Below are 23773 nucleotides of genomic sequence, written 5' to 3' on the forward strand. Positions count from 1 at the left end.
CATGTTCCTCAAATAACAGTATAGAAAATTGAAATTTATCCATGTACTGTCTGTGGCTGGATGTCAATTTTCTTACTCAGTCCTTGGTGCAAAGCTCTGGTCTTTCTATGAACCATGTCTTCATGAAAGAGTCCACTTTTTCCCTAGTGCACTGGGCACAAACACAGACTTATCCCACCAGTAGGCAGCCTAGGACACTGTAGACTTCCAAGTGCTGTTTCTAGGATCTGTAAGCCCCTCATTGCTCTGTGAGCTGTATTCCCTTCTTCTGCTGCACCCTTGCCCTCTTCTCTGACCAAGAAGAGTTTCAGTCCTTTGGACTGATTCTTTTCTGTTGAGCCTGATGTGTGTCCTCAGCCTGATTTTGCATGTACCAGGTGTGTAAATCCTTGCCTGGCATGGGAGACTGAATGGGACTGAAAACATCATTAACAGTGAAATCAGGCAACTTTATTTCCACAGCTAAGTCAGATTCAGGATTTGTGTGCACTCAGAGGAGAAGCATGAGTAGGATAGGGCAGGCCTTAGACACTGAGGCTGCCTTTGGATCGGCAAGCATTGCCTCAGAAGAAAATGGTCATGATCCACTGCAGCCTGCACTGGATCCTGTTTATCCTGCTTCTCTAGCCAGTTTTCTCCTTAGGACCTGAAGGACCTCCTTCACCTGAGTAAAAAATTCCACCAGCTTCTGGAGTGAAAATGGGCCGGAGCTAAACCTGTCCAATGGTGTTGGTATTTGCCTTGGCTTCTGAGGGGGGGTTAGGGCAGTCATAGAATGTCTTGATACTCTTCTGTCTGGCTGCGGGTCTATCTGGACCAGAATCCAGTCATAGAAGTGCTGAACGGAGGTGTAGACTCCAGGCTGGTTTGCTCTCACACAGCCTTTTACCCTGCTGGCCACACCAACGAGCCAGAAGAAGGCAGCATTGTTATCTTTGCACACCAGAGGACCACCGCTGACACCCTGCAGTGGAGCAAGAGAGGAATAAGGTAATACTGGGTAGCTGCTGTCAGCACTAGAGCTGTCTCCTTCTCTCTCACAGTCCTTGACAGAGCTGTATTCCTGGTAGAGAAAGTCTCAGCTCAGGTGCCGGAGCCTCCAGAACCTTGGCTGGGAGCAGGTGAGGGGCTTGCACGGTAGGGCTGTCTCCTGTCTCTGCACAGTAATCCTGGATGTGCAGAGGACAGATGTTCCAGGGTTGGCATCTGGACCTCTGGACTGCCAAGAGCACTAGATGTGCTTTCTGGGTGTAATGCCCCTGGGACAAATGGGGAAGGGGAAGGAAGCCCTAATAGGGGTGTGCAGCTGGGGCTGGGAGTGACTGGCCAGGCAAAGCAGGCCCTGGGCTGTGTTGGAGTGGTGCTGCTCAGGCTGCCCGCGCTGCTGGGGGTTGAGTGGCTTGTCTCACACTCCTACCTGGCAGGGGTTGATGCTACCCACTGAGTAACCAGCACACAAATTTTGAGTGTGAATGGCCCCTGTGTACCAGAGGCTGCTGTTACAGAGCTGGACATCAATGAGGTGGACTTTGGCCTCCTGCAGGACGTCACTTGGTCTTTGAGCTGTGAGCACAGAAAGAAATGAGCATACAGCAGTTCCTTGGCCATTCCCCTCTCTTGTTGGGGGATGAAGCCCTTCCCTATGGGTTCCCTGGGGTTCCCTAGGGAAATAACCATGTTGCTCTGCTTTCCTCCTTCTGTCTGGTTTTGGGAAGTAGTCCAGGACTACCTCTCCAGAGGCAGACATTCTGCAGCCTGACTCTGGCTTTGGCCTCTGCTGTTGGGAAGCCCAACCCATCTCCCTTAAGTACCAAGTTTGCCCTCAGGGCATGTGTCCCTTTTGAGAACTCACCTGTTGTAGTACTAGTATCCCAGCCAGCAATGTAACAGGCTTCCAGCTCTGACACTTTCAGTGTGGTGTCAGGCACACAGCCCAGCTGTACGTAGTGGCTGCACATGACAGGCTGGTCCAATTTCAGCAAGGCAATGTTGTTCCTCTCCTCACCAGGAATATAGTGTTCATGAACCCGTAGCTGCTTAATCTGGCGCACTTGCACCTCAGGGCCCAGCTGAGTCAACTGGGTAGCCCCAGCCACTACATGCCATGTGTTGGTGTTCCTAAGAAGGACATGGAGAAAGAGGTGAGAAGGAGTAGAGCCATGTGCTGAAGCAGCACAGGGGTTCCCTGTTCTCTGCTTTGCAAGTCAGAGAAGAAAGCAGTGTGTATGACTGCCCTAGCATGACTTAGGCTCCAAGAGTGTTGACCTAGAGGCTTCTAGGAAGCAGTGGCAAGATCACAGAGTGTTCTCTCGAGTAGTCTCTCAGCTGGGGTCTGCAGTGCACGGACATTGGGCGTACTGCAGAGAGACAGAATGGGAGTAGCCCATGGTGCTGCCAACAGGGTACCTGCTGGTGTAGTGGAGATATACCCATTCCCTGCTGGTCCCTACCTGGCATTGATGAAGCAGTGGGCGGCTGTGAGAACCCACTCTGTGCTGATGAGGGACCCTCCACAGATATGCCCTGTGCCTGGTTCCCAGGGATCCTGGATGCTGACAATCCCAGCCCAGGCTCCTGGCTGGACAGCTGTGCCACCAATGATGTGCAGTTCGCCATAGTCTGGAGCCATGGGGTCATAGTCATAAGCCATGGGGCCATAGGAAGCAGACATGGGCCAGAGACCACAGGTCCCTCTGTAAACAGAAAGTCATTGCTTGATGGCTTGCTGCTGCTCAGGTTGAAGGTCAGCCAACTTCCCTCCCCACATGGCATTGTTTGCATAGACAGCAGAGCCAGGGAATCCCATGGGGCATATGTCTGTCCACCCCTGTTTCTTCTTGAGCCTCCATAGACAAGTTGTGCTGCAGCTTGGGTACTGTCAAGGAATTGAATCTCCTGCATGGAGCTCACAAAACTGTAGTGTGGGCAGAGGGGACAGGGAACATGCCTCAAATGTCCAAACTACCTCCAAGAGCCTGAGGCCACTTACCCACAGGTGTCCCATGTGCTGAGCACAGACCTATACATGACTAGTAGGACAAGGAGGCACAGAAAATTCATCACTGCCTGTGGCATGTATCAGTTGAGAGGAGTGAGAGCTCATGCAGTGCAGCCACCAACTAATGCAGTACCTTTGGCCCCAGGGCTGATGTCACAGAGCAGCTGGTTCAGTGTTTTGGGCACAGTGGCCTTAGGGCGTGGACAGTGGAGGGGCAATGTAGAGTCATAGAATCATAGACTTCTTTGGGTTGGAAGGGACTCTAAAGATTATCTAGTTTCAACTCCCCTGCCTGAATACCTTACTGTAGAGCAGGATGCTTGAAACTCTATCCCATCTGGCCTTGAACACTTCCAGGGATAGAACAGCTTCTTTAGACAGCCTGTGCCAGTGCCTCACCACCCATGAAAGTTCCAAGCAGGAAGGGAGGCAGAAGCTGGGACTGGACATTCCTGACAGGCCCCAGTGAATGCTCTGCTGGTGGGATGAGGGTGTGCAGGTCTTGTGGCAGGTAGCAACATTTGGCTTCCAGCGCTGCCTGTTAAAAGCTCACAGGAATATACCCCATGGGGCATCACAGCTTCTTTGGAAAGTTCACTGACACCTTGCTCTCTGCATCAGTTTGCCAACAGGTCCTTCCCAAAAAACATTCAATAGAGAGCAGTATGCATGTGTTTGGGTGCTGAGGATCCAATCCAGTTACAGCTGCGATGGGTAAGCAACAAGCCAAGCCCAGGTGCAAGCCTGATAAACCAAGTGCTCCCAAGCAGTGTCAACCTTCCTGCACAAAGCACAGTGAAACACAGATGCAGCACAGTCCATGCTGGCCATGCCGGCTACAGTAACACCATCTGGCAGACTCCATGTCCTTGCTGTTTATGGCTTCAGTTGTTGTTCTGGGCCCACACTGACAAGGATGGTTTGGACGTCTGGGGTGTGTAGCCAAGGGCATTCAATTTGAAGTAGACAGGGAAAGATGGTCCTGCTCTCAGCCCCACATGCCAATCTCCATGGCTTTGGTAAATCCCGTACCAGTCTCATCTCACCAGTCTGGCTGCTACAGCTTTGTTCACCTGCTGCTGTGCAGGGCAGTCGTGGTAGGAAAGCAGGAGCCAGCCACATCTATTGAAGTTGCTGAGCAGAGCTAGGTCCCTGGAGGGGAGAAACAGTGTCTCTCTTCTGGTGTCTTCTCACAGAAGCCACCCATGCTGTTCTACCCTACCTCCTTTTACAAGACTTTGTCACTTAAATCCAATGCAAGGTTGCAGAGAAAAGCCATGAGAACACAACAGAGAAGTGGTCAAAAGGGCCTAATGATGAGAAACCCAGTCTGTTTAACTTCTCAGGGAGAAGGGGAAAGATCAGGAACAGAAGCTTGGTACTAAAGAAGACTTAAGCCTGGCAAGAAATACTTCACAGGATCTAGCTGATATTAGGTAAGCTCAAACAGAAGGCAAGATGAGGTTTGTTGTTTTGATTTTTTACCAGGAAGTAAAATTACTATTAAGGCAGCTTGTGAAAGTAAGTCAGTGACAAATAAATTTGAACCCTAGTGAGCACTGTCCTTTCTTGGGTGAGTAATTTTTCTGCTGGTTTACTTTAAAGAAGAGTGTAACATTTTCCCAAGTGATCTTGAGTTTTGGAAAGTACAACCCTACTCCAGGAGATCATTCCAAAGCAGGTGGCTTAGACAAGTGCAACTTTTATGATTTTTGCTTCAGAGCTGTCATGATGGCCCAGGTGTGACTATTCCAGAAGGTCTGCCCAGGCAGTTCCATACTCAGCATTCGGCTATTTTTATTCCAGTCTGAGATGCAAATTCTATTGAGGCACCACATAGATGCAAAGCACCCTAAGCCCACCCTTTGTAATCCCTCACTAAGCCTTCTACCATAATTGTGTTCTTTGTGCAAGCACCACATGGTTCTCAAACATCTGCTTGGAAAGGTTTTAGAGGAAAAATATTTAAATGGAATATATTAATTCATGAGGATTGTTTAAAAAAATCTAATTTTGGGATGAAATTTTTTTCTGTTGCTCCTCCAAGTGTTGAAAGTTTGCTTCTTTAATGTTTCTGGAACAGCCTATATTTTGCCCTTGTAAATGGTACTCACACAATGTTCTGTGTATCTATTTCGACAGGAGAGACAAGAAGGCATGAAAGCAAATAGAAAAGTGGAACAATACATAGAGAAGGTAAAAAGATGGGGGGGGAAAAGTGAACTGAAGTGAGTACTTCAGTTTACAAGAAAATACCAAAGGGAAGTAAGGAAATTATCAATTAGAGATAAAATATGATAAAATCACAGATTCTGAAAGGAAGAGTTGAGAAGTATATCATAATGCTTCAAAATTGACAAAAAAAGGAGTTTTGTGTTAAAAATAGTGTTTGTGTATTCATTAATCTCCAGTAAGTGTAAAAAAAAAAAAAGTGATTTAATATACATTATTTGCCTTGCTTGACTGAATTGAACTGGCAAGCATAAGAGTATGCCTTTTGTGAACCCATCTTTCAATTTCAAAGTTATCTGCAGAAAGGTCTGCACCTCAAATCAACAAGACATCTTCCTCTCTCTGATTCCTACCCAGGACTCTGTAACTGTCAGTGCCGTGTGTGTGAGGGTGAGTAATCCACAGCACAGTTTAGTCCTGAGCAGCTGCAAACTGTGTTGGTTAGCCTGGAGAAGAGGAAGCAGGGGAGACCCTACTGCTCTATTCAACTCCCTCAAAGGAGGCTGTAGTGAAGTGGGGGTTGGTCTCCCAGGTAATAAGCAGTAGGACCAAAGGAGCCAGCCCTCAGGCTGGGCAAGGACTAGGTTAGGAAAATTTCTTTACCAAAAGGCTTGTCAAGCTTTGGAACAGGCTACCCAGGGAAGGGATTGAGTGTGGGGTTTCACCCCCGGATTGGGATGACCCCGAAAGATGGAAAAGTCCCTCCTCCAACCCGTGCCTTCGAAGAAAGACTCAGTAGTCTTCTGTTGTCTGTTCTCAAGGTTGTTTATTGTTGGTTATCTACAAGATTCTTCTCCCTGAGCTGCTGTGGCCCGTTCAGCAGCTCAGACAAAGGCACTCTGCCCTCCCAGGAGGCTGGTGCTATCTTTTATATCATATATTATGTACTACATGTTTATACTTTTTCTCCAATACCTACTATCTATATTGAATGGTGACTTTCTACTCTAAACCAATCTGTGAGTGCCAACATCACCAAAGACATGGAGGCTAGGAAGGAGAAAGAAAGAGGACAGGGCACACCCAAGTCCCTCCATCTTAGAACTCCTGACCCCCATGTACAAAACTTGGACCCCTGCGTACAAGGCTTAAAACCCCCCTGTACAGCACTCAAAAATCCTACCCTTTACTTCGTGACTACTTCTACTACACTATCTAAACTTGTGTGTGTGTGGCTTGTAATTCTTCATATAGAGTTGGTAATTTGCTCCATGGGCTAAGATCCAAACCCCACGTGTGTCTTTGGCTGCATGCCAGGGTCTCAGAGCCCCCTGCCAGCAGCTCTGGCCATCCAGGGCACCCAGAGGAGAATCCTGGGTTCTGACAATTGAGTAGCCATCCCTGTATGTATTTAAAACCCACAAAAACATGATGCTTAGGGAACATGGCTTAGTGGTGGTCAGTACTAGTACACTATAGCAAGCATATGGAAAGGGGTAAAAGATCACTCGCAGTTACTGGTGTCACTTGATATTCTCTGTAGGGCTCATTTGAGTTCTTTCCTTAAGGATGTCTTCTAAGATATCTTTAAGACACACAGCCATCTGGACATTTTTCCTTTATGCAATTAGCATAGAACTAGTAATGCAGAATTTATTGCTATTAAGGAATATTGCCAGAAGGGTCTAGACTAATTTATCAACTTTGAAAAAAGTTGTTATAGTTTAGGATTTGTATGATGATGTAACAATGAGGACAAACATTCAAAGTTACCCTTTTTAAGTGCTTCATGAAAAGTTAGAAGGCTTGACCACGGTTTTGTATCTAGACCACACTTCTGGGACAAGGACGTGAGCTTCCTTGCTGTTCGCCCCTTCCATCCCCCTTATGTTACCTGAAAGTAAAGATACCTATGAAACTTTTCAATTAATTAATAAGAGGGTAATGTGCAGGAAGAAGATTACTTCAAGCATGTATGTTTTCATTTCAGATTTCATACTGGAAGTTCTTAGACTATAGATCAAATGCACATTTTCATATTGATAGTACCAAAATTTTGGTTTTCCTCATTTATTTGGTATAGGTGACCTTTATTTTCTTATTTGATATCAATAAAAAATAACAGACTTGTAAAAGAGGTGCCCTCATCCCTGTTTTGATTTATACAAGGTCTACTCCCAATTCTGGAAAGCTCAAGATTATGAAAGTAGTTTAAGAGTGCCTCAGCCCTTCTTCCTATTTTCTGCTTGGTGTGTCTGTTCTTTCAGAGGCATTGTGTGAAGTGTCTCCATATGTCCATTCTAGGGGATAATGACACCTCAGTGCTGTATAGTGTGTCTGTGGAAAGGTAAAATAAAATTAGGAAGGCTGAAATTTGGCCTTTTGGAAGACAGAAGAAAGGGAGACAATTGTTTAGCCACACTTCTACTGCCATTTACAGGTGCCATTTACAGTTAGGGTACCTGGATTTGGTTGGAATACAGAAAAAAACAATTTTTCCCTGAACACTTTTTGTGTTTCTAGATAGCAAAAATATTTTTACAGGATCAACCTGTGCAGCCTGTGCAGTGAAGCTGTGGATGAATGTTGTTGACAACCTATTGTGGTACGTTTGTATGTCTGGGATCTAATTTCTTGTTTTTCCTTCTCTTTCTCTCACCCTCTTGCCCAAATCCTACCACTACAGTACCCTCCTTGTTTAACAGAGCACAGTGGCTGTTGAATAAAGAGCCAGGCATTAACTCCACAAGTGTGAACAGAACTGCTGGAAAAAGCTAAATACTGTATGTAATATTTCTGGTTTTGCTGTTAATAACAGGTGCCTAGAGATATGAACACATTGGGAATCAGAGAATCACAATTTGTTTAGACTGGAAAATACCTTTAAGACATCATGTCCAATCATGAACTGGGCACAGCCAAGTCCACCACTAAACCATTTCCCTAAGCATCCCATCTATGTGAATTTTAACTCTCCTGGACAGCCTGTTCCAATGCTTGGCCACTTTTTCTGTGAAGAATTTTTTCTTAATATCCAATCTAAACCTCCCCATGAGAACTTGAGGTTAATTTCTCTTATTGAGTCACTTGTTACCTGGGAGAAGAGACTGACCCCCACCTGGCTACAGCCTTGTTTCAGGCAGTTGTAGAAAGTGATAAGGTCTCCCCAAGCCTCCTCTCCTATTCTCTAGGCTAAACACCCTCAGCTTTCTCAGCTGCTCCTCATGAGACTTGTATTCAGAACCCTTTACAAGTCCATTGCTCTTCTCCGGACACACTCCAGCACCTCAATGCCTTGCTTTTACTGAGGGGCCCAAAACTGAACACAGGATTTGAGGTGTGGCCTCCTCAATACCGTGTACAGGGGGACAATCCCCGTCCTGCTCCTGCTGGCCACACTATTGCTGGCACAGGCCAGGATGCCATTGGCCTTCTTGGCCACCTGGGCACACCCTGGCTCATGTTCAGCTGCTGTCAGCAGCACCCCCAGGTCCTTCTCCTGTGGGCAGCTTTGCAGCCACTCTGCCCCAGCCTGTGGCACTGCCTGGGCTTGTTGGGACCCAAGGGCAGGACCCAGCACTGGGCCTTGTTGAACCTCGCACCACTGGCCTCAGCCAGCTTGGTGTTGTCTCCGAGTTGGGTGAGGGTGTCACAGTGAACAACTGTCTTCCTAAAATGCAGCTAGCTTCCCTCATTGTTTCTAGTCTGTTAAACAAGTGACTTGACCTTGATTTTCCTCTTGCTATCCACAAATTAAAGGAAAAGAGAAAGGAGCCAAATGAGCAGGTTTCTGTATAATGAAATATCCCTTTTTAATATGTAAAGATCCTTTTTTCTCTTTTTGTCACTTGGACTTAGCACCCACCCGTATTCATCTTTCTTATCAGTAAAAACCTAGGGGGGACCTAGTTAGAAAGAATGTGGGAAAATATCTTTCTTACCACTCTGGGGAAAAAAACAACCAATATTGGCTATCTTTAGGCTAAGTAGTTTAAGTTGCAATACCAGCTGCTCTTGCATGGAGACCCTAAAACCTGCCCAGAAATCTGGCAAGACCATCAGATTACTGATGTGACCTTCTGCACTCAACTGCTTTTGATATTAGACATGCATAAGAGAAAACTCTCATTTTTTAAAAATAAATTTCAGCTTATCTTTGACTGTAGCATGGCCATTCTGTCTCTCTGGCTCCCTGGCTTTCAGTTAGAGAATAGAGTAATCCCTGGGACTGCAGCACACACTTCATCCTGAATGAAGTACATGTTTGGCTTTGATTTCTCAGCTGAGATTTTTTTTCCATTTAAGACCAGAAATTAACTGCTCAATAAAGGCAGTTATAATATAATTAAATTGTTTCTTCTTTTAAAAAATCACACATCTCCTTCCTTCACCCTTTTTCTGTAGTTAGATATTAATTATTAATGGATTACTTTGGGGCACTGTGACACAAGACTTTACATTAAGTTTGCTTTACTTAAAAGCAAGTTTATGAGCAATGATAGATTGGGATTACGACAAGTGATTAAGGAATTAAAAATTAAGTGAAGAGATTCCATTTGCTGACTCACCACTCCTAATTTTTTTCTAGGGGACAACCTCTATTAAGTAATTTTGCTTTCGGTACTTCATTTAGTTTTCAAGTATTTCCATACTGTCTTAGCTCAATTTATCCAAATGAGCATTGCAGAAGAGGACACCAAAATATGTTTATCTTACAATAAGCAAAGCAACCTCTAAGCCAAAGAAACCCACCGTTTATTTTCCTGAGTGAATAATTTCTGGACAAAAGTTATTGTTTCTTGCCTAAATAGAACAGTCTTTGAGAAATGTGTAAAATATGCATCAGATATATCAGTTATTCTTGGAACTAATATGCTCATACGTGAGTGCTGATTTTATGGTATGTTTCTGCAAGAGGGGTGATGTTTATCAAAAAGTTCTGAAATGCACTTCTGTTAATTTGTGTTGATAATTGCCTTTTATTAGTCTTTGAAATAAGAACTGTCAAGAATTGATAATAGCACATTAAAAGTAGTAGTACATATAATGTACAAATAGTACATATAATACATATAGTACGTATGTATATATGTATATGTATACATATGTATACATATAATACATAGTACAATATATAGTACATATAATAATACATATAATGTACAAATAGTACATTAAAAGAAAATTGACATATGTGGATTTGTATTTAGTTTAACAGCTGATAGTAACATTTTTAATATTAAAAAAGGAACCAGAAACTCTGCATTAGTTATAACAGTTAAAAAATGGCAGACTTTTAAGAAGTGACTTAAAATATCTACTGAGAAGGCCTCCATTTTGGAGTAGGCAATTGTTAATCAGCAGTTCTTTCACCTGTCTACAACTCTGGGAGTTCTTTATCTTAACATTTTGAAATCTCAATCCACTTATCTGCCCATAATACTGGAGTTATCCTTTTTTGCACTTATAGACCTTTTCAGTATATTCTAGAAATATCTCTTGGAAAAGAAATCTAAGAATAGGACCATCTTGGTGAGTATTATTTAAGGATGAAACTTCTATTGTGAAGAATTATGTTTCACACTGAAGACAAAATTTCATTTCCTCTGATTTCCTGATTTGTTGAAATTGCCTGAGTGGTAAGAGGAGAGAGAAATGAGTATTCTCTGTCCCATTATTGCAAAAGAAGATGAACTCTCAGTTTTTCTAAGTAAGGAATTATTTTGACTAAAATACACCATTGTATTTTACAATGGTGGTCAGCTCTTGTAGGACAGGAAATAAAGCACACATACTGTAGAAGAACAAGTTTCTGACCTTATTATTACAGTTACAATTTATTGTATTTGTGCAGGCATTGTTATTTCGTATTAGCAGTGGTTACTTATATAAGTCAAAATTCTATTTAGGCTGTGTGACAAAGAGCAAAAGACAAAAGCTTTATATAACTTTGGTAATGATTTAGTTCTTTGACAAAATAGTTGACATTTACTTACTCGAACTAATGTATACTTAAATCCATTGCTGTTTCCTTTTGTTACGCGTGACTGGAGGAATCAGCAGAATGCCAAGATGCACTCTGCTAAGTACATTGGCGTTGGAAATGAAGGACACGTCCTTTCTGTTTTAAATGCAAGGAAAAGAAAAAAAAATCTACCTGCTGCAATCCATTCCAACTGAGCAGGGACCTTAATTAGGTGTTTACAGCAGCGTATTTTGTAAGAAAAGCTGTTAATTACAGATCAAAACAAGCAGGAGGAAGGAGCCATCAATTCTTCAAAAAGAAGAAGAAGAGAGCATTTAAAAGTAAAACAGTCTGTGCTCTATTCTCATTCTTTCGCTGTATTTACCATAAAAATATACAAATACAGCTGTGGAATTCATTTTTTTTTCCTGGAAGTACCCATGGAAAACACATAAATTGTTTCCTGTTTTGTATTTTTGACTCAGACCTATATGAAAATTCCACATTAATGCTACAAAACAAATACCCATGGAGTTTGATGAAAATTAATTAATTTTCATCTGCATATGAAAAGTGCAGCACTAAAAAATAGTAGTTTCCTCAGATCTGACCTGTGACATTGACAGTGCCTAGCTTTCTTATGTTTTTGGTTTGGCTAATATTGGTTTCAAGTCTAAAAGCTTTATGTAAGGATACTTATGAGCAAGCTTACTGGTTTTCTAAAATCTCTGTTCTTATTCTCAGCACCCATTGCATGAGTGACTTTAAAGATGATACAACTCTATTTATTTACAAGCAAAAGAAAGAAATTTTTAATAAGTTTTGAAGCAACAAAAAAAAGTAGAAATCACTTTCAGAGTGCTATCACTTGTTTGTAAGAAAGCACCAAGTAAAAATGTTAAAGTTGTGTGTTACATCTAGAAACACCCTAAGTTATATGAAGTGGTATTCTATTTTGAAAATTGAAAGTAAAGGATAACCATATGTTTTCATAGTTGCTAACCAATTAACCATATTGAGTTCAATAATGTTGACTACTGTTCTTATATACATTAGTTCTTAGAGTGCTTGGTTGTGAAATCCTGCCACAGCACTAACCATATTTAATAGGCTCTGCTTGTGAGGCTTCACTGAGGTTTTTTGTTTTTTTTTGTTTTTTTTTTAATTGATTCTTCTCCATTCATCCCCTGCCTTCCCATATGTAAGGCTTCAAAAAATTTACTGGTTTTAAACTAGGACATGTTAATTCCTGTGCATAGTGGGACATTCTGCCAACACATATGGCCTGACTCTCTTCTATGCCACTGCCTAAAGTCTCCCAGATGCAAATATTTACCTCTGTACCACATGGATGGATAGTAGGGACAGGGCAGTTCTGGACATTTTCTTCTGATTTAAAACAACTCCCTACTAATTTTACAGCATAAGGTAAAAAGAAAAGATTGGACTTCACCAGACAGTGAAACCTTTCACTTCCCTGAAGGCAGTGGTCTGAGATGTTATACTTAAGAGCAAAAGAAAGCCTCTGCCTTTGCAAAGTAAACAACAGTGGATTTGGCAGCGTTTCATGATTGCTTGCACAGCTGCAAATCAAGATAAAACGACTTACAATCCAAATTTGAAATCATGTCTTTTAACACATCCAGTAATACCACAGAGAACTGATTTCTTGGCTTTATTCCAACGATATTTTTCTGACATACATTGGCTGAGTGTTGTGCTTACATTTTCAATTTCATAAAACTCTTTATTAAATACTAAAAAGCTGCCAATAGTTTTTACTACAGAGTAAAACAAAAAAATATATTGGAATTTATTAAGTTCACTTAGTTCAGCTCGGGCTGTAAGCTGTAGAATTGTATATTTTTATTAGAAGCATTTTATTCTTTCATCCACTTATAGGTATGGATAGAATATATCCTAATACAGCATCTGAAAACAGAGATTCCTAATAGACCTACAGGTGTTGTATAAAATCAGTTTGCAGCTGTGCATCACTGTATGTGAGTCACATGAGAAGGGAATATTGTCCTTCCAGCTCTTTTTTTTAATCTGAAATTTAGCTTGCACTAATATTTAAACTTGAATTGTACCAAACTCAGTTTTATTCCTGAGAGTTCATTTGATAGAGAAAGAACTATTTCTTTGTGTGTGTTCTTACTGTTTTATAGTAAGCTCACATAGGTTCACTGGTCTTACTTTTAAAAATATTCTTACCAATATTCTATGTTTTTGAACAAAACCCACATCATATTCATGGTGTGAATGTACCACATCAGAAGATCTTTGAGCAGTATGCAGCATTCATGCTTTAAACATTCAGCACCTGTTTCCAGGTACTTCCCTATGTGAGGATAATCCTGTGGCTCACCACAGAAGTCTGTTAAATAGTGCAGTTTTCTCTCAATGGACTCAGCAATTTTCTTCATTTTGAGACATGAACCTAGAGTCATCTTGCATGCCCTTTGTAAGTGTTCTGAGATTTCTCTATGCCTATAGAAGTCTAACAGAACATATCTGTAAATTCCCCCCAGCATAGTGTGATAAAAAACTAAAATGATAGGCTATGTGTGTCTTTCACCTTTTCTGTAGCTCTGTGAGAAGTACTGATAGTGCAAGCTATATAAATATCTATTTTTCATTTCTGTACCTAGCAAATGAAGAAATCTATAGAGTTGTAGAACAGATTTTAATGAGATCTCTCTCTATGTAATGTCATCCACTAGCACATAGTGACTTTTATATAGGTATGCCTCATTCTGAACAAATGAGCTAGTGTCAAATCAGAAATGTAGATATCATTTTAATACCAAAAACATAACTGCAGTGTTACCTCTAGCACAATACGATCAACCTTTAGCCTTCCACATGCTGTTGAAAGGCTGATTTGAATGAAAAGCCCTGGGAAAACAGACCCTCCTCCTCTGAGGAAGTCATATGCTGCTCAAAATAATTAAGAAACAGCTGTAGTTTCAGAGATTTTTCTCCAAGTCAACGGTCATTTGCAGATACTTAAAGATAGTTTATGACATTGTGAAAAATAGTCCCTAAAACTGTGGGAGTTGTAAATGGCTGGAGCTTCCTGGGTGAGGCCATGAAACCACTGAAGGTAGCATCAGACAATGACTGGCTTGTTATTTCTAGTAGCATTTAATACAGCAGGTGGGAGATTTCTAGTATAAAATTAAGTTGGCACAACAAACGACTGCTTTGTTATACAGTTTCAAAAAAACCAAAACTGTTTAATGTGGGGTGCTGCCTCTGAATTATAACAGAAATGATCATTCTACTCTGCACAAGCAGTGGAATGAGACTTCTGATGCAATGTCACGTAGTTGGTTATTTCTCCTTCCCAAATTTAGTCTGTACAGGGATTAGTGGTTTGAGGCCTGTATGAGAAGGCCACAAATCCAGGAATGTGTGAATCCCAATACCAGGCAGACGTTGTTCAGTTCTCAAGAATCTGGCAAGTTTCCCTTGCCAATAATGAAAGGAGTACATGAAATCTGAATTCAGCTGAGAGATTTGCTGTATCTCCTATTGACCTGAATGTCTGTCTTGATCTCACATTTCAGTCACAAGCCTCTTCTAAAAGTATCTGTACACTTAATTTCTATTGGGAAAAACCTTACATTGTGACTCTTGTGTGAAAATTTCACATCTTTTTAAGGAAGAAAGTAAATGGGAGGGAGGAAAACAACAGCAGCAGACAGCACTGTCAGGTTGGATCCATGGTCATGTAGTAGGTTCGTCTTCAAGAAATTACAGCAGTAAGAAATGCTTTTTGTGGCTTATCAACTGCATATGTTTGATTTTTTTACATTCATCCCAGACAGATACATGTAAATTTTTGTAAGCAGTGACATATACATAGCAATTCATGGTAAGCTGCATTTTTAGTAGCATTCATTTTGAATGTCTATCTACATGAAGTGGTATTAGACTATTCTGTCCTTAGGAATAGTATAGGAAATCAATGTGTTTAAGAGAACCAGTGATTTACTGCATGTTGCGTGAGCTAGAGCCACAGAATTCTTTGCAATAATTATGACAACTGTGATATGAAAAACAACTTTGATGCATCTGGATCTAACTGCAGTGAAATAACTATGGTGTTAATTTGCTTGGGGTTAATTTGCCTAAGTTTCTACATGTTGTGCTTTCTTCTTCTTCTTTTTTTTTTAAGACAAAAAAAAACCTAAAAAAAAGAGAGAGGGGAAAAAAGGCATTTAGGGGTTGGAAGAATAAGTCTCCAGACTGCATGCATTTTATTCTGTCTTAAGCCCTGGCATGTTAGATACATGTTTCTATGTTTCATAATTAGAAAACACACATTTACAACAGTGCATTAATCAAATGGGAGCTAAAACTGGGGAAAGATGCTTGATCAAAGATGTTGAACTGTCACAGTTCAACAGGAGAGTCAGGCAGAAGAATTACTTTCTTGCTGTAAGCATCATCCAAGAGGGCATTGAATACCTGTTAACTGTTCAGGTTCAGCTCACCAGGTTGAACCCACACTGACTTTAGTGACACACAGATGCACATATTTACAGAAGAAACAAAAGTAAAGTCAAGAAAACAAAGAAAAGGGAGTAGTGGGAAGTATAAGAATACCTTTCAGTGGCTGCCCCTCCCCAGATTAGCCATTTCCCAGGCATGTCATCTCACAACACTAAACAGAGACTTCTGCCCGATTTTGCTGGGACTTCAGCATTTTTTGGCAGGAGGTTTTAAATGTTCCTTGTGTAACTGTAGTCAGGTATCCAATGGATCACAATTCCAAACTACTGCCAACAAAGCAATGCTCAATGGCTCAATGGAACTTAAGATACTAAATCTTATGTTTAGTGACCTCCAAACAAAAGCCAGTGTTAAGCTTTTACTTTGAATTGCTATTTTTAATTTTTTTTTCTACAGTAAACATTTGTGAGTATCTGTGAAGAAATCCCAATCTTTAGCATTTCTTCAGTGGTGCAAGGGGAAGCAGAGACTTCTTTTCAGAGTTATGGGTCGTTTTATATGCTGAGGTGATACAGCTAACATTACAGAGATCCTCAAATGTACATTAAACACTCACAAAAGCATTAATAAAGGAGGATATTACCACAAAGCATGAAATACACCTGAGTTCAGGAAATAGCACAGAACTGAACATGGTGCTTCCTGTAAAATAAATCATTATCACACAAAATCCCAACAGAAAAAAAAAATTCCCATGCTAACAAGTACATCTTGAGAGGAGGAACACGTTGTGACCAGTGACAGGACCTGAGGGAATGGCCTGAAGTTGTGTCAGGGGAAGTTTAGGTTGGACAGCAGAAAGAGATTCTTCACCCAGAGGGTGGCTGGGCACGGGAATAGGGTCCTCAAGGGAGTGGTGACAGTACCAAGCTTGATGGAGGCATTTAAGGAGGCATTTGGACAATGCTCTCAGATATATGGTGTGATTCTGGGGGGTATCTGTGCAGCATCAGGAGTTGGACTTGATGGTAATTTTGGGTCCGTTCCAACTCAGCACATTCTATGACTCTGTGAGCAGAATTTTCTCTCTCAGCCTTTCCTCCTAAGAGATGCTCCAGTCGATCAGTCACCTCTCTTGCTCTCTGTTGGAGCCGCTCCAGGAGCTCCACGTCTCTCTTGTCCTGAGGAGCCCAGGACTAGACACAACACTCCAGGCGTGGCCTCAGCAGGGCTGAGCACATGGAAAGGATCACCTCCTTGGGCCTGCTGGGAATACTGTTCCTGACGCCCTCAGGATACCCGTGGCCGCAGGGGCACACGGCAGCCTCACGGAGGCCTCGCTGCCCGGCCTGTCCCCGCCCCGGCGCACTGTACGGCACCTCAGCGCGGCACTGTCGCACGGCAGCAGCGCGGCGGCCAATGGGGAGCGGCGCCCGGGACACGCAGTCGGCAGGCGCGGCCGGGCCGCACGTGGGCGCTGAGAGCGGCGCGCGCGGGAGCCGCCGGCGGGCCGGGACTGCGGGAACAGCGGGGACAGCCGGGACAGCGGGGACAGCGGGGACAGCCGGGACAGCGGGGACAGCCGGGACAGCGGGGACAGCGGGGACAGCCGGGACAGCGGGGACCTGCGGGACAGCCGGGATCGCGGGGTCAGCCGGGACAGCCGGGACAGCCGGGACAGCCGGGACAGCCGGGATCGCGGGGTCAGCCGGGACAGCGGGGACAGCCGGGACAGCCGGGACAGCCGGGATCGCGGGGACAGCCGGGACAGCCGGGACAGCGGGGACCGCCGGGACAGCCGGGATCGCGGGGACAGCCGGGACAGCCGGGACAGCCGGGACAGCCGGGATCGCGGGGACAGCCGGGACAGCCGGGATCGCGGGGACAGCCGGGACAGCCGGGACAGCCGGGACAGCCGAGATCGCGGGGACAGCCGGGACAGCCGGGATCGCGGGGACAGCGGGGACAGCGGGGACCGCCGGGACAGCCGGGATCGCGGGGTCAGCCGGGACAGCGGGGACAACCGGGATTGCGGGGACAGCCGGGACAGCGGGGACCGCCGGGATCGCGGGGACAGCGGGGACAGCGGGGACCGCCGGGACAGCGGGGTCAGCCGGGACAGCGGGGACAGCCGGGTCAGCGGGGACAGCGGGATGCCGGGCCGAGCCCGCCCGCCTGTGCGCGGCCTCTGGTACCCCACTGTCCCCTGGGAGCGTTTGACTTGGCCGTGGGTGTTGGCCAGCAGGCGCAGGCTGTCTTTCCCTCATGGAGGAGCCGCGGCGGTCTAGTAATGTTGTCTCTTGCTCCGTTTGCAGTGTTGCCGCGATGGAGAACAAGGGTAAAAAGAAGTTCGTGGGGAAGAGTGGAAAAGGACCTCGTGGAAAAGCGCCGCACGGAAAAAGGAAATTTAAAAGGGATAATGGTAAGAAAGGGAAGGGTCGTCAGTAAGAGGCCTGACTTAAAGGTTATGGTTGTGTACTGGCATGCTTGGAGTTATTTTTTCTCTCTTGGTAAATTCATATTTTGAAGCAATTAGTTTGGCAGATGAGCAATAACAAGTGGGTGTTGTCTGCCTGGACTTCAGTAAGACGTTACAGTGTCTTCTCTCCTTTGAGAGCCTCGCAGAGGTGCTGATGAATTTAGGGCTGCAAGAGCAGTTGGTGAGGTGGATTGAAAACCAGCTGAACGGCTGGGTCCAGACACTGGTATGCTCTTTGGAGACCACTGATTAGCAGTGGACCCCAGGAGTGAGTACAAGGTCAAGTTTAGTTCAACAGCTTCATGGAGGACCTGGATGATGGGGCGAAGTGTAGCATCTTCAGATTAACAGGTAATACAGAACTTCGAGGAGTGTGAGATGCCCCAGAGGGTTGTGCTGCCCTCCAGGGGCATGTCAGCAGGTCGGATGAATGGGATGGTAGAAGTCTGGTGAAATTCCTCAAGGAGCAAAGGGTGAAGTCCTGCAGCTTGAAGGGAATAGCTCCATCATGCACTGGAAAATACTGGGGAAAGCCCAGGGGTTCCTGGCGGTTGGAGTTGGACATGAACCAGCAGTGTGCTCTGGTGTCTAGCTGCATCCTGGGCTGCATTAGGAGGAGTGCTGTCAGCAGATTGAGGGCTGTGAGCCTTGCCCTCTCCTCAGCCCTGGTGGGGCTTCACCTGAAGTGCTGTGGCTCAGCTCTGGATCTTCAGTGCAATAGAAACCCAGACATGCTAGAGAGAGCCCAGTGAAGGGCTGCAAAGATGATGAAGGGACGAGGGCTTCTCTTCTGGTAGAAAAGGCTGAGACATCTGGGTCAGTTCAGCCTGTCCCAAAGAGAAGACATGGCTGAGGGGGATCTGTTCAATGTGTACGGGTCTGAAGGTAGAGTTTAAAAACAGAGCCAGACTTTTTCCAGTAGTACGCAGTGACAGGAGCAGAGAACAGTGGGCACAAACTAAAACACAGGAGATTCCTTCTCAGTATCAGGAAAACCTTTTTGCTCTGGGAGTGACTGTGCACGGGCACAGGTTGCCCTGGGAGATGATGGAGTTTACCACATTGGAGACAGTCAAAAGCCACCCAGTTATGGTCCTGGGCAGCCAGTTTTGAGTGGCCTTGTGCGAGCAGGAGGGTTGGACCAGATGACTTCATGAGGTGCCTCCCAGCCACAGCCATTCTTTAACTGTGTCTTGTATTGAAAACTGTACTCACTGTATGAGCCACTAATTTGCTGAAATGCTTTAAACAGGTTGCATTGCAAGTCCTTCATCTCTGTTTGATTCACCTAAAATATTTTCAGTTAAAAATTTGAAGTTGATAACCTTTTGATTCTAGACTTGGTGTTCCTACATTAAGACAAAATTATCTGAGAGGTGAAGCTAGAAGTGAACCTGCTGTGGATTAGGATTGAGAAGATGGCTTTCACTGCTGCCTCAGAACAGATGACGTTGAAACAGCTCTGATCATGAACTATTAAAAGTTTGTGGATTTGGGGATTGATGACTTTGATGTTGGGGATGGTGAAATTGTTAATATGGAATAATCCTTTTTATGCCTGAGCTGTTACACCGCTGCCCAGAAGATAATGGCTGGGCAGAACTTCCCTAGAGAAAACATACACACCCAGGGACCGCAGTGAAAACACCAGCTTTGAGAAGCACATAAGAATTTTTGTTAAATACAGAATTGTTACTAGAAAGTAGTTTAATTCTTGTTACAGTAATTTTTAATTTTTTTTTTTGAAGCAACAGTAGCTATATGATAGCATTTTAATTTCATTTGTGTTGGTTAATAGATTCAGGTCCAGCAAAGAAAGTCTTTAACAAAGGAGATGAGGAAGGAAAGCCTAAATCCACTCCCAAGAAATTTGTTAAAGGACAGTTAAGGCCTGGAAAAGCTACTGTCAAACAATTCAAGAATAAACAGCAGCCAGAAAAGTTTGCAAAGAAGAGAAAACTCCAGGATGGTGAAGAGGGAGGTGAGCAGATTTTTAAGCCTGGATATCCCTGTAAATTCCCTGTTTTGGGAAACACATTGTTCATCTAGATTTTCCTCTTTCTGTCTGCCTTTCCAAATTGGCTGAATAACTCCAGGTTTACTTCCTGTTTAATCCTTGCTGTGGGAAAAATTACTTCACTTGACTAAGCTTGAGTCTTGGTCAAGTCGTGAAAATCAACAGTTTGGAGTTTTCTTGGAAGTCAAAAGTAAAGACACAGTAGCAAATGTTAAAATTGTCATACCATCCTAAAGCTCTTTTTATTTTAATGGCAGCATTAAGTGGTCGGCTAGAAACTGGTAATTGTTACACATGATTTGCAAACACAGAGGTTTTCATAGTCTGTTTTGGACTGTTCCAAAAGCACTTGCTATAAGCTTTGGGACAGAAATTCATGAAACAAAGTTGATTATCCTTTACATTATTTCTTTTCTGTGGTCCAGACTATCTGGTCACATCCTCTAAGAGGAAAAAAAAGTGTGATGGGTGTTAACACTGCTTTTAGGTTTTACAGCTTTTTTTTTTTTTTCTTTCTGGTGTTTATACAGAAAGCCTAAATAGTTGTCTGGTTTTATAATGTTTAAATGGATTTCTTTTTCAAATTAACTTCTGCTTGAGATCTTCATCTTGTCCCATCCTCTCCTCCAAAGTAAAGCTCTACTGGGGCAGTTGATCAGTGCTGTAAAATGATAAGTGGGATCTTAAATGAGGGGTTCTGAAGTTCTGCAAAAATATGTCATTTGTTTGAAGGACACTAGATTACGTTGAGTATTTTGTTATTGCTGTTCTTGCAGGTTTGCAGAATGGCTTCACATAGAATATGCACTAGATGTCTGAAAATCTAATAACAGTAGAATGCTTTTAGTACGCTGCTTCATAAAAAGGAAACCCACAGTAAACCTTTAAATATTGTTCGTAAGAGTACATGAAAGCCTCTGTGTATTGCACTGCTCTCAAAGCATTTCAAGTGTTTTTTGTGTACTGTTGCTTTAGGAGAGTGATATAAAAACAGTAATATGCTTGGTAAAAAGGAAAACATGGGTTTTTGAGTGGGTAAAGCAGTTAAGTACATACTGCTAAATACCAATGAACAGTGCTTTAAGCTCTACAAATTTTAGGTGGTGTCTTTAAAGCATAATTTGTGGCCCTTTTATAACATTATTTTGCCCCAGTTCATTGTGTGGCAGTGTACAAGGATTGTATAGTAAAATACTGTGGTTAAGGAATTTATGAGTAAACTAAAATGGGAGAATTATTGGGGCAGCCATAGCTGCTAAGTACATCCTCAGTCAATTTTCAAGCTATTAAGGGATTTGTGATGCATCCTGTGACAGTTTTGAGGAAAATTAATTGTTTGCCTTGTTCTCCCAGTAGTCTAGATTACTAGTTTAGCATGCTAATTCAAGATTTATAGTTTCATGTTAGCCAGCTGGGTAACTGCAGGCAGAGGTCCTCAATTGTTAGTAATTCAAGTCGTAGAACTGCCACTGTTTAGACTGCTAAAGAATTCTATTGCTGCTCTGTTATTTATTAACTGTAGAAAATATTTATTTTTTTTGTCCTAAGGGTCAGATTCTAAGAAGCCAAATTGGAATGACTTCAAAAAGAAAAGGAAAGAGTTAAAGCAAACAAGACAAATTAATGATAAAAGTAATTATGACATAATTGTAAAATCTAAACAAGTATGGGAAAGCCTGAGAAGGTAATGACTTTTTTCTTCCAATCTGTTGACTTTTAGTCATAAATTGTCAGAATAACATCTTTTTCATCTTGTAATTATATAAGACTGTATTTCCAAACTGAGTCTTTTTGAGTGAACAGTAACATTGCATGCAATTTTATAGGTAGATCAAACAGAGTATGTAACCTGTGGCCCTAGAAATGTCTGGATTGAACTAGTATTTCAGCCTAAAATTTATAAATTTGCTTCTTCTAAGTGTTTGTGCTTTGCATGCTTACAGATTTTTGGACCTGTAAGCAACTCTGACTGCAAATTTGAGTTTATGTTTCAAAAAATATTTTTGAAATTTTTACTCAAAAAAAAGAATAAAGGTTCAGTGTGGAATTCTGGTTTGATTTCCACAGACTGAAACAGCTTAATCACATCTCTGTATAGGGTTAATGAATGACAGTAAAAATTTGGAATGGCAGAAGCCAACCTGGTTTTATTTGTACTGCCTTGCTTCTTAATTTATAGATATAAGTGAATCATACTACAAAAAAACTGCTTCCTCAATTAGAATTGTTTTACTAGATTTTTTTGCTTGTAGGAAGAAATGTGATAAGGTGAAACGAGAAAAGCTGATGAACGAACTACAGAAGCTTCTTCATGGAAAAATTAAAAATGTAAGAAAAAACTAATGGCATAGTGCACAAATTCACAAATCCTTCTTTAACAGATGGTGAAACTGTGAGTAAAAATAATAAAAACAGGGCTGAAAGACTGCATTTGGCACCTGTATTTCAGGACAGTAGTCCTGGGATGCTCTGTCTGTCAGCTGGCTGTTGTAAAAGGCTGCCAAGTAGCTTCAGTCCTGTGAAATCTGATGTTATCTGGGGTTCAGGTGCTCAGAGGTTTGATTAGTCACAACTGTTGCTTTGCAGTTTTCTAGGTAAGTTAGTGTCTTCATGCTTAATCATACTAAACAGTCTTTCTGCTCTGGTCTTGAAATGTATAAATTTGCAGTGAAGAGCATGTTGAGGTTTTCATATTCCATGCTGAAGTGGAACTGTTTCATCATACTTACTCTGAAGTTATGAAGAAGAGAAACAAAACCATTTAATGGTTTTATTTCAGTATGAAAAACCTTAATGCTTGTCCTTAATTGTCAGCAGCTGTTGTCTGTATTTTCTTTGATAGAGTACTTGTGATGGGGTAAAAATCCATAAGCCTTGGTTTGTTATAAGCAGGTAACTGCTTTTCTGATTTTATAATTGACATTACATGTGGCATGAAACTGTACCAGAGAGCACATACATTAAAATAATTATGGTGCATACTGCCTTTTGAGTGGCCCAGAGTAACAAAATATCTCTGTCCTTTAGTTGGCGTTTGCGCACGATTCAACCCGAGTGATACAGTGCTTTATTCAGTATGGTAATGAGAAGCAAAGGCAAGAGACATTTGAAGAATTGAAAGGTATTTTCCTCTTACTTACATGCTTCTGTATTGTGGTTAGGAAGGATTTTAACAAGCCATGTTCTTTTCTCTTGAATATTTTTACCTTTCTTTCTGAACTGATGCATCATTTCTAGTGAAGTCTTCATACTTACTTAAATAATGGCTTATCATTTCATGGAGTTAATGTAGTGAAAAATAAACCAGCTGAATGTTTCTCCCTTCTTGTAGATAGCCTAATAGAGTTGAGCAAGTCAAAATATTCCAGAAATATTGTGAAGAAATTTCTTATGTATGGGTGAGTATCAAGTGAATTTGCTCATCAGTGTTGTTTCATTTCTAGTGTGAATGCTGCTTCTTAATCTGTAGTAGATCGATCACGAATAAAAAAATGTCTCTGACAACATCTTTGTAATATTATGGAGTAATGACAGGGGGGATGCTAACAGTGTTTTTCCTTTTGCAAGAAATAAAGCTAACGCTGTACATGTCAAGAAAAACATGGCCAAAAAAACCCGTTACATTTATTGTCAGAGTTGATCTTTGCTGTATATAAAACACTGGCTTTTAAAAATTTT

General features: G+C 42.5%; 2 protein-coding genes across 8 annotated transcripts in view; one reads left to right on the plus strand and one right to left on the minus strand.

The window, feature by feature from the left end:
• Positions 1 to 23773, plus strand: part of PUM3 (pumilio RNA binding family member 3) — a 68085-nt gene that overhangs the window by 25109 nt on the left and 19203 nt on the right. The window contains exons 1-8 of one of the 7 annotated variants that reach the window (XM_038124483.1): positions 16420 to 17146; positions 17228 to 17248; positions 17915 to 18021; positions 19877 to 20059; positions 21644 to 21779; positions 22348 to 22423; positions 23123 to 23216; positions 23427 to 23493. In XM_038124483.1, the coding sequence (XP_037980411.1) occupies positions 16839 to 17146; positions 17228 to 17248; positions 17915 to 18021; positions 19877 to 20059; positions 21644 to 21779; positions 22348 to 22423; positions 23123 to 23216; positions 23427 to 23493 (992 nt within the window). In that variant the 5' untranslated portion in view covers positions 16420 to 16838. Of the gene's footprint in view, positions 1 to 16419; positions 17147 to 17227; positions 17249 to 17436; positions 17456 to 17576; positions 17636 to 17688; positions 17791 to 17914; positions 18022 to 19876; positions 20060 to 21643; positions 21780 to 22347; positions 22424 to 23122; positions 23217 to 23426; positions 23494 to 23773 lie in introns of those variants that run through there. The other 6 variants (XM_038124482.1, XM_038124488.1, XM_038124487.1 and 3 more) reach the window with 6 other exon arrangements.
• On the minus strand, positions 611 to 2650 carry LOC119696068 (acrosin-like). The gene is made up of 4 exons (XM_038125585.1): positions 2451 to 2650; positions 1853 to 2118; positions 1418 to 1563; positions 611 to 964 (listed from the first exon to the last, which is right to left on the minus strand). The coding sequence occupies exons 1-4, from the start codon at positions 2648 to 2650 to the stop codon at positions 611 to 613; spliced, it is 966 nt and encodes a 321-aa protein (XP_037981513.1).

The sequence above is a fragment of the Motacilla alba genome, chromosome Z, assembly GCF_015832195.1.
Source record: "Motacilla alba alba isolate MOTALB_02 chromosome Z, Motacilla_alba_V1.0_pri, whole genome shotgun sequence".
In the NCBI taxonomy this organism is placed as follows: Eukaryota; Metazoa; Chordata; class Aves; order Passeriformes; family Motacillidae; genus Motacilla; species Motacilla alba.

Bases quoted from the DNA above. Each gene is read 5' to 3' on its own strand.
- LOC119696068 (XM_038125585.1), bottom strand. From the start codon at position 2,650: ATGGCTTATGACTATGACCCCATGGCTCCAGACTATGGCGAACTGCAC. The intron at 2,119-2,450 runs GTAGGGACCAGC...TGTCCTTCTTAG, and splicing joins CACTGCTTCATCAATGCCAG to GAACACCAACACATGGCATG. The intron at 965-1,417 runs GTAGGAGTGTGA...GCTCCACTGCAG, and splicing joins GTAGCATCAACCCCTGCCAG to GGTGTCAGCGGTGGTCCTCT.